This window comes from Petromyzon marinus, chromosome 49 (genome assembly GCF_048934315.1).
Source record: "Petromyzon marinus isolate PM22_M1 ecotype Great Lakes invasive population chromosome 49, UKy_Petmar_22M1.pri1.0, whole genome shotgun sequence".
Lineage (NCBI taxonomy): Eukaryota > Metazoa > Chordata > Hyperoartia > Petromyzontiformes > Petromyzontidae > Petromyzon > Petromyzon marinus.
This window is the reverse complement of record NC_133715.1, coordinates 2,530,719-2,548,040: the sequence shown is the minus strand read 5'-3', so window position 1 is coordinate 2,548,040 and position 17,322 is coordinate 2,530,719. Positions and strand designations below refer to the sequence as shown.

The window sequence follows — 17,322 nt, the reverse complement described above, 5'->3', positions numbered from 1 at the left end:
TACATCAGTCGTTGAATTAATTTTACATTATAACAACTATATCCCTGATGCTTTTAGTAAGGTATAGTGGCTCATGTACATAATCCAACAGTTAGGGTTAGTAGTTCATGCACAAGATGAAGTCTTCATGTGTGTCGCTAGCCATTGAGCAAAGACGGTCACCGCATCGTGCACTTTCAGATGCGCTTCTGTGGCCATCTGGAACGCTCTTCCTTCTGATATTAAGGAAGCCACCGGAGCCATGCACTTTTAAATCTAGAATGAAAAGTCATTTTTTGAGAACTGCTTTTTGTGTTTAGTTTGTTTTCCCTTCCCCTGCACCTCCGATTAGCAGGGTTGGCTACGTACGGTGCGAAAGAAGTTAAACGTACACGCCGAACAATGTGTTTTTCAGGGAATTGAGGTAGTACCATGTGTGGGCAGCACAGCAAGTGATTATCTGAGCTCTCGGTTGTGAATGCTGAGTATGGGTGCCGCGTGTCTGCAATCCAGCACTGTGGAGGCAGCGAGGGTTTGGTGGGTCTCACAGCAGTTGTGAAGCTGCCTTTCACGTTGGTGTAGAGGTGGCTTACCCTGGCTTACGAAGAGAAGGCAGCACAGCAAGTGGACTCATCTCCCACCTTGCGTGGGTTTTATGCGTGTGCTCCGGTTCACCCCCCCCCCCCCCACATGTATGTACATGTACGTACTCATGAAATGGCTGAAAACAGCTTTAGAGAAAACCCCGATGGAGGACCCTCCTGACAAATACACCTTGGACTCAGCGTGGCTGTCCTAGGTAAATTAAAACATTATTATTACATGCTTGTGCATTCTCCAAGCAGTCTTCATCCTTAGACAGTCATTGCCAGGGAATTAGCTGAACATTCAAAGCAAAAATATTCTTATTCTTTCCAAATGAACAAATTACTGTATTGGTCACGGGCGATCCCGTATTAGTCATACCGATTCTCAAAACAAATTGCGTCCGGTCTTCCTAAAGAACGCTCATAAATAAAGTGGCGTGTTTATTTTTTTACGATTAAGGTTCTTTGTCCAGTGGGGCAATTCACGATGTGTGTAAACCTGTCAGTGCACTTTGCCACTTCAGCTGAATGATGTTTTGTCAAAACATCACAGTACTGCGGTTGCATAACATGGAACTTCTCGTGTGCTCTCTTGGAAGCTGATAATTGAAAGGTTCCTCTCTGCTCTGAGGATTAACCGAAGCACACAGAATGCTGACCCCCCAAACTAAGCAGATTCGGGCCTACTGCCTGTGGCACATTCTTTATGCAACCCCCCCCCCCCCAATAAATAATTAAAGCACACGAATGCCTGATAATAAACCACCCACAAATGTCAGGCGCAAATTATAGGTTTCTTCAAACCGTTTAAGAACTTTGACTATATTAAATGATACGTGCAGTAGTTTTAAATGTCGGGTGTTATTAACCTTTACGGTGAAATGTCATGATTATTCAAACTTGCTTGTTCGGCTTAACTTGATTTTGTTATCAAATTTACGGTTCTTGCTTTGGCTTCATTCCAAAGAAAACTCTCAGATAAGCAACGTGAGTGGATGAACCACGTAGAAATTAATCTCTCACAGTTGCTCTTCATTGGCCGTTACAAAACCACGATTCGTAAAACTCAACTGTGCCCGCAAAATGAAACGAACACTCCACGTTTCCGCATTTCCCTTTCCCGCTCGCAGTGATGCAACTGCTGCTGAATTGCCGATGATGTTTGGGTAGTTTATTGGTTTTTAGAAGGCATTAAAGGTTGGGTTGATTTCACCATCTTTTCATACGTTCTTAATTTCCCGAATATGATGTTTCGTTGTGCTTACGTTGAAGTTCTTTCGCGCCGCACGCAGCCAACCACGCTCAACGGAGGTGCGGTTGGCTACGTAGCACGAATGAACGAAAATCAAACAACAATACAAATAAAATGATTACTCTTATTATTTAAATGAAGATAATCTCCAGTGTCGAGAGGTGGCCGGGTGGCTTTGGAGTGCAAGCACTGAGCTTTGTACTGCTGCTGTTATCTTGGGGTTTTGTTCTAGGTTTTAATTACAGCCGCTAGTGATTAAATCATAATGTCGAGTGCAGCAAGGTGATTATTGGTCTCGGCCTTGTCGTCAAATGCCTGTGGAAAATAAATATCATATTGAAACTTTCTTTTGCTTAAGTTGGAAAAAATATTCCATCTGTAAGAATTAAAATCTCTCTTTTTTACTTTGACTGCCATGTAATGAACAGGACAAGCGGAAACAATGCAGTTTCTCCCGAGTGAGCATAGGACGTCGATAAAAAGCGATTTCAAAAGTTGTTCTGTGATATCGCCTTCTGCGGGCCGTTGCCCGACATTGGCTGTGTGCAAGGGTTGCGTGTGGACACTTCGTCCCATGATGTGACCCCGACGGCGGAATCAGAACAGCAGGAGTTTGTTTTTGCTTAAATAATCTCGCGTTTGACACATTGGCAAGTAAGTGCGCAGTTAGTCTGGATGAAGAATACATGTAATTATGAGAACAGGTACTGTGGTGCAGGAGTAAAAATCCAATCTCTGTTCAATATCATCTGCCACTCCTGTCTGTCTCCTTGCCTCTGGCTTTAAGCATTTTAGGTTCCAACAGCCAACAACGTCTTAATGCACGTACATATATACGTGCATTTCAGTGTGCGTTTGTTAAAAAATATGGGGGAGTGGTGCGTCATGGTTAGCATGCCAGCGCTACGGTCCGGGCAATCCGCGTAACAAAAACCGCTTACGGGCAACATGAGCGGCGAATATATGCACCTGTGCTGGGCCTCTCCTAGGTCAGCTCAGCCTTAGATGCATACCGAGTACAATCTGACAACGTTGGGAAGACACATGCGGCCGGGTATGGTGCTGGCCATAACTCCACCCGCTTTATGTGCTGTGCCCAGCCTCCACGAATGCTCTCCAATGGCACTTTCCCCGACAGCCTGTTTACACTATTACAGGGGGTCTTTGTAATTTTAAACATTCTCGGGGGAGTGGAGGCCTTTGCTTAAACCTCCTTGCCATACTGCGCCTTCCCATTACACCGCAAGGCAGGTGTATCATTCACACCGTAGACACGTCGCCGCGTCATCCACGGATCCTTTATCCAAGCCGCTGCATTCGTGCAGGGAGGTCGTGCGTAGCGATGTTACGTTTTTGACACTTGTCCGGTGCACCTCAGATCTGCCAGTGGGTGCATCTGCCTGTCCACGCGTGCTTGTAGGCACCAAGTTTGTCGGTCCACGTGCGTATCTGCCCATGCGTGCACCTCTCCATCCGTGTGTCTGTCCATGTGGGGAACGGTAGTGCAGCGGTTAGCGCGCTGCGCTACAAACTCGGCGACCCGAGTTCGATTCCCGCTCACGGTCAACACCAGTGACGATTATCGGAACCGGTCCTGGGCCTACCCTAGGTCGATTCAGCCTCAAATGAGTACCTAGTGCAGTGTGTAAGCATTGCCACTAGGGAGACAAAGGCGCTTTACCCAACAGTCTGTTAAAGGTTATACGGGGGATCTTTGTCTTTGTATCTGTCCATGCTTATTGTCCACACATGTGCGTCTTCATGTACGCGCATCTGCGCGCGCGTCAAATGTTCGTCACTCCGTGTTTGCGTCACTCCACGTTTTGTGCGCTTGTCTGTCCCTGTGCGTGCCCATTGTCTGTCCCCGTGCGTGCATGTCGTCTGTCTATCCCCGTGCGTGCATGTCGTCTGTCTATCCCCGTGCGTGCATGTCGTCTGTCTGCGGTGCAGCTGTACGGGAGCACGCTGCAGGTCGGAGAAGCAGTGCGAGGCTCCGGCGACGACATGGACACCTCTCCGTCCCCGCAACCGTCTTCAAATGCCACTGCCACTGCCGGCGGTGGTGGCGGCGGCGGCGGCGGCAGCGGTAACGACAGCGACGGGGGGACACGGCGGAAACCCTCGACCACGGCCCGAGCTCCCAGGAGCCCCCAGGATCCCCGAGGGCCGCGGAGCCCGCAGAGCCCAGGGAGCGGTCCGGAGAAAACCTTCGGACAGTTTCGCTCGTCGGCCTTCATAGACAAGGCCGGAAGGGGCGGCACGAGGTCAGACGAGGCACAGCTTTCACGCGACGAAGACGAGAAGGCTTTTGTCAGTCAGAGAACCGTATACTTGTAAGCAAGCAATGCACACGACGTACGTACTGTGCGAGGGGAACCGGTCTTACGTTACTGGATCCTGTTGTGCTAATTTTTCATTAACCCTGTTTGAGTTTCACTAATTATGGACCGATCTCTGTGGAAAGGGCAGTTGATTGGTGTTAACAGATTCTCATTAAGCCAACAATTGCAACATCCTGCAATGTTTTGGTGGAATCGATGTTGTTTTCTGCTGTCTGCTGCGCATTTGAAAATCGGTGAATGCGCATTCTTGTCTGATTCGCGAATCCGTGGGCGGCTGTTTCAAAAGTTGGCGCTGTCGCCACCTCGGCACTTCCTCATTCACTGATCCAATTGCAATGTTAACATCAAAGTTGTCGGTGGATGGCTCGCAATATGTTTGCGAGTTAATCGGTGCCACTTTGCGCGCATTCCTACCATGGGGATGTGGAATTTCTGTCACTGGCGCGGTGCTGTAAAAAGGAAATTAGCACTGCTCCATTCTCATTGGAGTGGAAAGTTTTCTTAGAATTTCATGCCATAGTTCCAGACTTTTGAAACAGCTTTTTTTTTTAATCATGTTTAACTAATATTTCACTAATAATTCATGATAACTATGTGTGTGTGCAGTTATTGTTCATCTCAACTTGAAATCCGAACTCAATAATTGAAGGTTTTCAATGGGATGCGTCGTGTCTCTTTGTGACTCTGTGCGTACCGAAACCGGCGTGGCTGAATGATTACCTCTGCAGCTCTCATACCGATTGTGGGCACATCGATGTATAACAAAAGCATGTGTCACCGACCGACTTAACACATTTTTTGGTGATGTTGTTGCTGCGTTGGCAGTGATGCACAATTAACAACAACAACAAAACTCAACACATTCGTGCTGAAATAATTTTGGTGACATTTCGGACAGTGGCCCATCTTCATAACAAACGTGTTCCATGATGAAAGGCCGATGCCCAAAAACGTCCACCTATTATAGATTTATCCTTTTAAAGCAAACGGCGTTGTGGACGAATGTGTTGACTTTCTTTGTTGTTGCTTTCACTAATAATCGTCATGGAGTTTTTCTTTTGTATTCTTACACAACGACACGTGACTGTGTCTCCAAACGCATGTTACTCGAAGCTACTCTATCTCCAAAATAGTCTTACGGGTAGGGGGGGGGGAATTCTCGCCCTTTTAACTGCTTAGCAGATTATAATGATGTACTTAAAGAGTTCATCATTTTCCTATTACCCAAACGTCACTCTTAATCATCGAGAAGAATGGTGGTTAGCCCACTGTGCTCTTTATCCAGTGATCTGAAGTCAATACCTGGCCACTTGCAAACATCAGTGGCGTGATATTCAAACTAGTCCTGGGCACTTGCTTCCGCCAACTTGTACCGACCAGTGTGGTGAAGTATAACCAAAGAACACTCATTGCACTGCGCGGGGAGGCCTTTGTCCAGCAGGCGATTCACAAAAGACTGCAAAGTATTATTTATGGGAGTAGTCTGCCCTCTTATAGTTTGGATTGTAACTGGCACACACAAATTATATGCAAACATCAATTGGCCAAACTTGACAAAGCAGCACCCCCTTGAAAATTAGTCTTGGGAATGAATGCGATCCTGGCTAAATATGTGAAAGTGGCTGTGTCATCGGTGACCGATTTCATTTCGTTTGCAGGAAACCCACCGTAAACCTCTTCAATCCACCTGCCAAGGTGGCCCGGTCGGCCGCATCCATTGAGGCCGCGAAGCAAGCGCGAAATGACACGGAGGAGGAACACAAGACGGAGAAGACGATCAGGCTGGTCAGGCCTCAGAAAGACCGACCCTCTCCTTTAAAATCTACGGAAACGGGTCGGCAGGCTGTGATGACAGGCGTGGGCCCGAGCCGTGCGCGAGGAGGAGAGGAGCCCATGGAGGGTGTCGAGGATGCGGGTGGTGAACCCCGAGCACCCGGCGCAGCGTCGAGGATGAAGGAGGCTCCAATGGAAGGGCCGGAAACGGGCCCCCGGGGCGGTTCGGTGTCGTACGCCACGTACCAGGGCGCCGCAAAGCTGAAGAAGAGGCCTCGGCCCAACTCCAAGTTGTTCGACGACAATGGGGCAGAGTCCGCTTCGGCCAGCGAGGCGAACAACTCGGAGGAGGCGTCCCAGTCAGACGCCGCGAGAAGTGCGAACGGAGCGGAGAGGAGCAAGGTGCTGAGGAAGACCCCAGGGAGGCTGCCCAGGGGAAATGGCAAGGAGGACGGAGAGGCCGTCCGCTCTCTCAAGGCCAAGGCGACGCTGGCCGCATCCGAGCAAGGGACTGCGGGGCAGGCGGCCGACGGCCAGGGTCAAGGGAATCATCCCAAGGAGGTGGTGATTGAGGAAACGGAAATCGTGACGATCGAGGAGATCGTGACGCCCAAGGACAAAGTGGGCCCCGGCTCGTCGACGATTTTTGACAACGAGAATTCTCAGTCCGTGAAAACGCAGATTTCGCAGCACACCAATACCAAGAAGACGGTGGTGGTTCAGGGCAATCGGATTTCCCAGGTGACTTCGTCAAAGGGCAGCTCGCCTCCGTCGAGTCCGAAAGAGAAAGACTCTGACGCCGTGAGTGGTGTGGGCAAGGTGAGAATAAACACGCGGGACCGTAGGTCTAACCCATTCACGGGCAGTGACATTAACTCCAGGGCGTCGCCAAAAGCCACCGAGGAGGCGAGCCAACGAAGCCCGGTTATCTCTAGAAAAATGCCGACGTCAAAGCCCGCGGAAGCCAAACCCATTTATAAACAGGACAAAGTCCTCTCCGGTGATTCGGAGACCAAACCCGAGGGCGGGCTGAATTCCACGCGTGAGAAAGCGTGCAACATGCCAGAGGAATCCGCCGATCAGAAAGCAGCGCCCGGTGTGGCAGAGTCAGACGCTACGGAGGGGGCAACGCAAACTCCAGCGAGCGGCGGCCGTCAGCTCACCAGTCGTGGCGATGACATGGGCGCCTCCCTGCCCATTCAGGGTGGCGCAAAGAATGGGGGAGAGGACCCGGCGTCTGATCCCGCGGCGCCCGAGGGCGAAGGGAATGTCGCGGGCGTCTTGCGCAAGCAGGATAATCAAGCGGAGCTGCGAGCACCGGATCGCGAGCGTGTGGGCAAGAGCCCTGCCGTGCCTCCAGGGCCTGAGAGTTCAGTGAAGAAACCCAGAATGGTTGAGGAGGGTGTCTCGTATGCCGCCGCCGCCGCCGCCGCCGCCGCCACCACCACCGCCTCAGGTTCAGACACGCCGCGTTTGGGCGTGCCTGTTAACGTAAACAAAAATGTTGATCGGTCGTCGGCAGCGAATCAATTAAGAGACGGGGAGACACCTGAAGTGGTGGCAGCAGTAGCAGCAGGCGATGTCTGTGCAGTGGCTGCCGAGAAGGAAACAAAAATGGACGTAATAATTGTCAAGGACCTTTGCAGTATAACCGGTTCTGGTACAGAAGTCATCTCGAGCATCCTGGATATTAACAAGGTCGTGACAGTCGAGCAAACACAAAGCCTCTTGAAAGCCAGCGCTGCTGCTGAACCATCACAGGATATTAATTCAGTCAAAGTAGACACTCCCACAAAAGCCACACTGACTGGTGAGCCTGCAGCACAGAGCATGCCTTTGCTCTCAGATACCAGCAGCAGCAGAAGCGGAACTCACGCTAAAGTCCAAGGAGAACCTTCACGACAGCATGTTGAGGCAGGTCCCATGGATGCCGAGCAAGCTGCGAGTGCATCGCTAGGAAATCCTTCGTTGGGAGTGGAGGAAAAAGCGCCGCAGCCATTGCAGCCCCCGGATATGGTCAGCGCAGAGAGCTCGACCTTCATAAAAGCTGGAACGCAGTTTGAAAATATCACTGATGGACAACAGCAACAACAGCAGCAGCAACTTCAGCAGCAGCAGCAACCGCAGCAGCAGCAACAGCAGCAGCAGCAGCCTGTCATCAACGCAGCCACTGCGGAACATGTCGAGGTTAGTGCAGGTAACTGCGCGTTACCTGATGGAGGAGGCGCCGGTGAAGCTCCAGCCGACGGGGCGCTCTCGGTGCTACAGAGCGCGGACGACGCCGCCGTCCCGATCGAGCTGCCAGGTTTTCGGTGTTACCTGCCGAGGCCTTCGCCCATGGAGATGTGCGCCGAGGTGGAGGTGATCGAGAACATGTTCCAGGAGGGGACGGCAGCGCCAGACACAGCGGACAACGGGGGGCGGCCCTCCCGGCAAAACCCGGCATTTGAGCAGTTCTCTCTGCTGTCGCCCATTAAGGAGGAGGACTTGGAGGAGGAGGGGGGTGACGAAGAGTCGGCGGGGGCCGCCAGAAGGCAGAAGTATTTCCCCCCGGGGGACGTAGCCCTCGCGAGCAAGAGCCCAAAGTTGTCGCCGCTGGCGAGCGGATTCGGCGAAAGTACAGGCGCTCCCGGAGTCGCCGAGGAGGACGGGGGTGGAGGAAGGACGAGCGAGCGTCCGCAGCCGCCGGACGACCAGCAAAATGTGAACCTTTGGTCCTTGAAGAGCGGCACCAAGTCCGAACTGCCTTCGGTCGACTTCCAAAAGACGAAGACGATGAACTTCTTGAAGGAGCAGATCAAAAACCGCAGCTTGAAGTCCATGGTGGGCCACCAGAGCCTGCACAACGGTTTCGGCAAGGACAGAGCGGGGCAGCTCAACGAGGACGCTGAGGGCAAAGGTGAAAGTGGCGCCCCGGGCCCGTCCCCCCACAACAAATTCTCGAACCTCTACAAGCAGTCCTCGCTCTTGCTGAAAGGCTTTGACGCCAGCGGCCTGGAACCGCGCAGCCCGGTGCAAACGTCGGAACCCGCGGACGTCTGGCCAAGCCCGAGACTTCCGGGCACCAGGGCGGCGCACGAGGGAGCGGACACGAGGGTGACATCTCCCAGAGGTGCGTTTGCCCCTGGCGCGTCCGCGCTTTCCCAGCTCGGAGACTTTGGCACGGCCGGCAAGGACGGTGGCGGCGTGCCAACGCTGCCGCCACCGCTGAGCGGCCACGCTTCGGCTGCTGTCCAGAGTTTCGAAGGGAGCAGGCAGCAGCAGCAGCAGCAGCTGGGCTCACACGGGGCTGCCCTGGAGCTTGCGTCTCCCTTGAGGGATATGACTTCCGCAGCGGCTCTCGGGCGCAAAGGATCCGGGGGCAGCAACCTCCTGCAAGAAGCCTTGCCGGGTCCCGAGCAACTGCTGGCGTTCGGCAGCTTCCCCGACCAACCGCAGCCCGGCATGTTCCCGCAAGGCCCCACCAACGGAGCTCCCCAAGTGAGTTTGTCCTTCCTAGTTTAAAGTCCCACCGTGCACCTGCAGAGCTGCACCTTTAACTTAATGCGCGCGGGGCGCAGGTTACGTGAGGATTCCTGAGCTTTTGTTTGCATTGCCGTTTCGTTGTTTTTAACAGTTGTCAGTGTCAAGTGATGTATATTTATTGATAATACACAGATATCGATTTGTTTCTGCCATATGCGTGCTTTGTCTTTACCAATTGACACGTTTGATTGCTGTTGTATTTTTTAGATGTACGAAACTGAATGTCGAAGTGAAACAATGTCGGCATGGGAAATTTGGTTTTTGTGTGTGTGTCAGCCTCTTGTGCATCGCGCGTTGCTGTTTGAAGCAATGGCAAGCGGTTGCCGCGAAATCGGCAGCGCGTCGTAACAAACCAAAAAAATACCCACAGTTATAACGGTCGTGCAATTAGCACGCTCGATTAATTTCGCGTTCTTCGATGTACAAAGCCACCTGCAAAGTCGAGGCGATAGCAGCACACAACGGTTAATGAGAATTAGTAATTCGTGAGCGTGCACTTGATGTGTTATGCTTTTCACGTACAGCCTCCTTGTAAACGCTGCAGTTAGTCGCAAGACAAAAGTTTGCTCGTGTTATTTTATTTCCTCTTTTTTTTTACTCTCTGAGACGCGCACGTGACCTACAAGCTAATGTCGCAGAGCAACTGTAGTTTACTGCCAATGCCCGACTCCTCGATTGTATTTCTTTGCAGCCTATTTTATAGGCTGCAGCATGCTCTGCTTGGGTTGCTGTATGGATTTTTTTGCATAGTAGGATTGGGAGGAGCGGCAGCGGCTTGGGCGGGGGGGGCTTCATCAAGCAGTGTATTGATCATGGCTAATAATGATGATGATGCAGCTCTGTAGCAATTTGGGCATTTGTGATCTCTCCTGCAGGATCCGGCAATGGAAGGTGAAAGACAAGTGAACCCAAGGCCGGGAAAGGTACGACTGGAGCGTCGCTTTTACGCTGTAACGTTACTGTCATTGTGTTTTGCCCAAGAAAATCCTAATTGAGTCTCAAGACTATCATTTCAAGGAGGGTCCTGCATGGGATCGCTTAGCCAATTACATTTAACCATTTGGCACGTGGGAGGAAAATGGAGTATGCGGAGATACCCCCGTGGGTACGAGCGATTAATTATAATCAGGACTCTCATTCGGATAGATGCAAGAATGAATCGCTTATCCCAACTCACCAGTATAGTTTGTAGATGGCGATTTGCTGCTTGTCAACAAAAACCTCGTGAGAACAGTTCAGCGCGGTCCAGGAATGCCAACATTTATTAATTCAAATCAATTACCGTAAATAACCCCTTACAGCCGAGCACAGTCGCTGACCCCTGTGATTTGTGATTTCGTCTTGAAAGATGAGGTGGTGGGAAAATGACGAAAGATTCGAGAAGACTACAATTTGTTTCCAATTAACGTTCTAATAATAGAGGTGGCTGGGAGGATCAAGGGCTTCGTCGAAAAGCAGGGCCCAGTCATGCTGAGATCCCGTGTTCTGATTCCTTCACTGGTGATCAAACCGGGTTCTCGTGAGTTTGGTGGTCTCAGTCCGGCTACCGACCAGTGACTACACCGACGTTGTGCATTGCACACTGATGATGACTTATCGGCGAAAGTGCCCCCCACCTCTGAAAATGGCCAAACGTTCTTGTAATAATGTAGTTAATCCCACCTCCCATTTGCACGGTTGGCTACGTACGGCGGGGAAGAAATTCAACATACATCTGTGTGGTGAGCATGCAGCAAATCATTATCTAGAGAGAAACGAAGGGCTGGCACTGTCTCATGTTGGGTGATAGAGGCCTGATGCACCAACAATTTCATACTTGCTATGTGATTTCACTGGAGTAAAACGTAACATATTGCCGATCTTTGGAAATTGTCGATCTTGTTTGCAGAGCAGGCTCGTGTGTGGTCAGTACTTAGATATGAGACTGCCTGGGAATCCCAGGTGCTATGAGCTTGGGTTGCGAGGGGGGGCTACTATAGCAATGGGTGACTGATCTATTTGTGTGTCGCTTTGAGTGTTACGCCCCTCGCAATGTAATTATTTTTGTGATGCTGCGTTGGCAGTGATGCATAAGCACAAATAACAAACAAAAATTCGATGCATTTTTAAACGACCGCTGCATGAGAAGGAAAACATATAATAGGAAATGATTTATGGAAATGGTCCTTCTTCATAGCACGTCCTTTGCTATCTGCTATGCAGAAGAGTCATTAATGCCCGTAACGTCGCCTCTTAAATATTTTTTCCTTTAAATGCCACACTGTTTTTGACGAATTTTTTCTGAGTTTTTGTTGTTGTTATTTGTCCCCTCATATTGTGTGTGTTTGTTACAAACTCATGATTCCTCCAACATGCCAGACCCTCCTAATATTGGAGAGATTGGTCAAACATCTCCAATGCAGGGGCCCTCCTGACAGAATCGTCTTTGTGGCTCAGTGACCCTTTCAGGAGTAAATAAAACACGTCATATTTCCGACATAAGTTTATTTACCTTCGTAACGTGACTACAATCACACGTTTGGAATATAATTGGTGAGAACATCTCCACAACATGCATACGAATCAGTTAAGGAATTAACTGTCCAGGATTGGTCTCAAGAAGTATTTACTGTTACCTGCCTTAAAGAGCTATTATTATAATTATTCATAGAGATATATGAGTGTAGAAAATCACTACCAAACCCGTATGTGAAATACCTGAATATAATGAGCTGAAAATGTAATTGCAGTAATTTCCTCATTATGCACGAACTTGCTATCCACGATTTTGGCTATCCTAAAATCGCATCTGGAACTCTGCATGGACTACATTGAGAGAGAGAAAAGCGATGAGATAGAGTGGTGAGGGGGCATAAAGTGATGGTAGATAAGCTGATGAAATAAAAGTTTGGTTTTCGTCGGCCAGTATCACCCGCAAAATTTGCTATTCGCAAGCATCCCCGGAATGTTTTCCACGCGAATAACGAGCGAATACTGTGATGTGTGCTTAAATAGATTATTAGGACTGCCATTCTTCTTGTAAATAAACCGCTCGGATGTGATGCTGGTTCAAACTACACTTTCACCATCAGTTCTGTATCTCCGCATAAAAGTTTGTATGTGTTTTAGTCCAATCAGCCTTTTGGCCTTACATGCTGATGTTAACAATGGACGTTGGTTGAACTTCAGACCAGTTTCACCCTTCTGGGGCTCATCAGCACACGTGTAAAACATATACTGCCGGTTTATGAGGTGGTATTGGAAAATAGCACTCTTGTGTGGACCATGAACTGTCGGTGCAAAAAACAAAACTAAAGTAAGTTTTGAGAATAGTTAAGCTTTGTGCAATGCACTGCAAATGTGGCGGATGAGGTCGAGAAATGTATATCCTTTCGACAAACACATAATGACCTTCCGTTTGTATCCGCACCATATACCCATGGGTTAACTTGTTTAGACACTGCTATACAGTACCATTGTGTCATTGTTAAAGGGTTTTACTGATTCCAAACTCTCTCCGGACGACCAACTGCAGTACAGTATTATTACTGCACTGCTGCCATTGCGACATTGTTGCCATACTAGACCCACAACTCAGAGGTCTGCCACGTTCAATCGTCCTGCACAGGCTGTTAAAACAATAAAGGAGAGATTCTTTAAAAAAAAAAACCTCTCCCGCCTGTCCGCCAAACAGCTTGACATTGCTACACTCACAGACTGTCCAGTTGATCGTCAGTATGCGTATTTTACAGCCTACGTAGCCAACCGTGCTAATCGGAGGTGCGGCAGGTTATGTGTGGTGGTGTAGACTGTGGGTAGCTCCACTTCTTCCAGACGTCTGAGCAACACTAAACTATAACACTGAACTCTTTTTTTTATTTTTACCAGATAAGGCCCACTGAGCTGTGTAGACATTTTTCAGAGCGACCTGGCTATCACAGATGACAGCTCAACAAAGTTGCATACTGCGTGGAAATTTATAGCAGCCAAATACTCTAAACGCTTGTCGATTCTAAATGTGGAGGGGAAAATCGGTGGACCCAGAGAAAAATCGACATGACCACGGCGAGAGAGAGATGCAAACTCCAAATATCCAGGCTTCAGGGTCGGGATTGACCCCACGACCTCCTGCATACCAGTTGAGGTAGTTAACATTTCACCACCCTGGCTCCCAGGAACTCTCTACAGCTCCCTCTAGTGGAGGCCTTTCCTCCAGCAGTGGAATAAGCAGGCAATTGCAGAGCTGCATATTTTGGGCTTGAAAGTACAGAAGAGCGGTTGAGTTGGCATCAGGATCTTGGGACAGCTCAGTGTGGGTTGTGGTTGCTTCTGTATTGCCAAAACGCGCATTACTCACGTATATGGGTGAGTCACTCAGGTGTCATTTTCTAATTCATAAAAGCTTTGTTAGTAGTAAGCCCAAATTAATCTTGACTGAGCCACCGTATTACATTTGTATACGATACTGTACTCCTACATGACCATGACATTTCACTGTTGAAGTGCCCCCAAACAGCCTACACACAGATGCATACACTACACAACAATAGCTGTCATTCGCCACAAAGTGGCTATGATATCATCGTGGTGCTTGTGCCAGGCTAGGTGCACTTTTAGACCACGTTAAGCATGGAAGGCTCGCTGGCAAGAGGTCATGAGACAGGCCCAGGTGCTATGAGTTGTCTGACTGAGATGATTGGCAGATGCTCCTGCCACCTATATTCCTCACTGTCTGAAACTTCTGTGTTTTAGCTACCCGACGGTCTGCTCGTTGTTGTGAGCATCACTCCTCCGCCCTCCATTGTTGTTGGAGTGCAAGTGCCTCCAACCGCCGAGTAGCGCCCCTTCAGGAGCCAAATGCACACTGTATAGACATACATACACACGCAAACTACACGAAGACTTACATTTATACAGGCACGTATACACAAATACACACAGAAACGCCTACGTTCACACAACAACAGCCACTATTCGCCACTATGCGGCGGTGACATCACCACATTGCTTGTGCCAGGCTACGTACAATTTAAGACCACGTGAATGTAAGTAGGTTCGCTGGCACGTCACCGGAATAGGCCCCCAGGTGTTATGGGTTGACTGAAGTGATTGACTAACGCACCACCTGTGTTAGGCTGCTCTGGCAACTTGCTGAGCTTCAGTCGTCCGCCACCCTCTTCTGAGCATTGCTGGTCCGCACTCTTGTTGCTCACATTGTCAACGTGTCAAAACACTGCACCCGTAATTGTTTCTACGTCCACGCATTAACGTCCTCCACGGGTCCACCGGCTCATTTTGTTTTCGACATTTGACAATTTGTTTTATGCATTTTGGAATAAACTGGACATTTGAAGGAAACTTTTTTTCATGCATTTTGGGATAAGCTCGAGTGCCCTGGACTAGGCCCACGTGTGTGATGGGAGCACACGTAGACGCCAGGCCAGTGCCAGGGAACCTTTTCATTGTTGGGGGCCGAAGAGGACTTTTAAATACTACCTTTGGCATGGCCACACAGTAGAAGTGGACGCTGAACTTTGATCCATTTTGATAGGCAACAGGTGAATGAGCGTGATATATGTTGAAACAGCATTGGCAGGTAGAAAACATACCTCTCTCGTACCCAATTAGTCCATATTAGGATGCTCGTGGCGATGGATAAATATTGTTTGCAGGCAGTTTTGAGGTGGCAGGCGTCATGTGGCCGTATTAAGTTGTGGGCTATTACCTGCCCGCAGCCTGTAGGTTTGCACTCCTGTTCTAAGCAGACAGCTTGTCAGAAATCTGCTTGCCGGTGCTGTACCCTACAGGTGCCACCTCGTTGTATTGCTGATGAGTTACTCAATTGCAACCGCTGTAAATGTTTTATAAGTAACAGGTAGTGCCCCGTGAACACAAGTAATGAAAAGCAAACAAAACGAGAATGACCCACGCTCAATTGGGGCATTAGGATGGTAGAAAATAAACATCGTTTTTGAGTGGAATGCAGGAGCCAAACCTACTGCTAATGCTACAAAACTAGCCAGCCTTCCACGAGAACGTGTCCTACCCTAACACGAATACTATCCCCACCTCGCCCTTAATCTGGGCACCTTTCCAACTCACATTCTCTTTCGTTTTAGTTCCTTGCGTAATAACATGCACACCCCGCTGGATAGGAAAGACAGGAATTCACATGTCAGGCCTTTCATAGTGGAAAGCACTTTGAATGGGTACGCCACGGTTATTTTATTTAATAATATATATCAAATGGGGGTATGCCTACGAATTATTTTATTTAATGATATATATCAACTGGAAAATCCCTTGAGATGGACCCTCTCATTCGCATGGCTATACAGGCTTTATTGAATTACGCATACATAGCAAACAGGTCCACAAACGTGATAAAATCTGGTCGATCATCCAGGTCGTGCGGGGTGGAGTACAAAGTGTGGGTACTCCCACCTCAACAAAGACATTTTTTGTTGTGTTTGTGTTGTTCTTCCCCCCCCCCGCACCTCTGATTAGCACGGTTGGTTACGTAGGGTACGAAATAAGTTCAACATACATACAAAAGACAAAGATCCCCCGTTTATCCGTAACAGACTGTTGGGGCAAGTACTGTTAGTGAGCACCTATGAAGGCAAGCATGGTACACGGGGGTGGCCAGCACCACGCTCGACCGCTTTTGTATCCCCATTGGCGATGTTTTAACACACCGCTCAGGATCTCATTTGAGGCTGAGTCAACCTAGGGGAGGCCCAGGACCGGTTCATATAATCGTCACTTGGTGTTGGCTAGAAGCGAGAACTGAACCCCGGTTGCCGGGTTTGTAGTGCAGCGCGCTTTCCGCTACACTCCCACTCCCCACAATACACACACACACACATCCATCCATTGGGCCAGTGTTTAGTTTCAGTCCTTCAAGCCATCAGTGGCAAAATAAAGAATCGCACGCCTGCCCCTTTTACCTTGGTTTTACTGACGCTTCTGCCCTTGTTGCCGCAGATGGTGATTTTCTACGAGCCGGGCTTTACCGGCAAGAAGATCGAGCTGTTCACGGACGTCGCTGACGCGACGTCCTGGGATCTCCCCGCCACCATCTCGCTGAGGGTGGTGCGAGGCGGGTGAGCTGTTAAACCCCCGCGCGTTCACCACTCACGTGGCCCCGCGCATTCGCTGCCCTAAGCCACAGTGGGGCCACGAGCCACGGTTTTGTTCCCAAACCTCTCTGAGGTCGGTGGAGGGGGGGGGGGGGGGGCACCGTACAACCACGCTCCACTCCACGGGAACGGCGAGACTTCGCGCAGCCCGCGACTGTTCACCCGACGCTGAAACGCGCCGAGCGTCTCTCAATTCCGTGTTCTGTGCAAGGCGCACCCACTCGCACTCGCCTTCTCCCCATTTTGGCGCTGGCGGTTCTTTTCAGTACAACATGGTCATGTGCGCGCGCCTAAGAGTGCCACGATTGCAGGCTGGCATTAAGGCCAGCGGGACCCGCATTCGCAGCGTTTTCGCGAACCTCGCCGACGCATATTTGGCGCAACAGTAAATAGATTCGTGTAAAATAAAAAGCATGAGCCACAGAGAATGGCGGCAATGGTGTGGTTAAAGAGTCAACCACTGGCTTGCCCTGTTGTGTGTTGCCCCACTGGGTTGCCCCACTGGGTTTCCCCATTCGGTTACCCCACTGGGTTACCCCACTGGGTGCCCACTGGGTTGTCCCACTGGGTTACCCCACTGGGTGCCCACTGGGTTACCCCACTGGGTGCCCACTGGGTTGTCCCACTGGGTTACCCCACTGGGTGCCCACTGGGTTACCCCACTGGGTTACCCCACTGGGTGGCCCACTGGATTGCCCCTTTGGGTTGCCCTATTGGGTTGGCCCACTGGGTTGCCCCATTGG

General features: G+C 49.9%; 1 protein-coding gene across 2 annotated transcripts in view; it reads left to right on the top strand.

Annotated features, from left to right (window-relative positions):
* Positions 1–17,322, top strand: part of LOC116953008 (uncharacterized) — a 97,152-nt gene that overhangs the window by 33,712 nt on the left and 46,118 nt on the right. Inside the window, exons 3-6 of one of the 2 annotated variants that reach the window (XM_032972817.2) lie at positions 3,769–4,151; positions 5,819–9,413; positions 10,334–10,381; positions 16,425–16,543. In XM_032972817.2, the coding sequence (XP_032828708.1) occupies positions 3,769–4,151; positions 5,819–9,413; positions 10,334–10,381; positions 16,425–16,543 (4,145 nt within the window). The remainder of the gene's footprint in view (positions 1–3,768; positions 4,152–5,818; positions 9,414–10,333; positions 10,382–16,424; positions 16,544–17,322) is intronic. The other variant, XM_032972818.2, reaches the window with a different exon arrangement.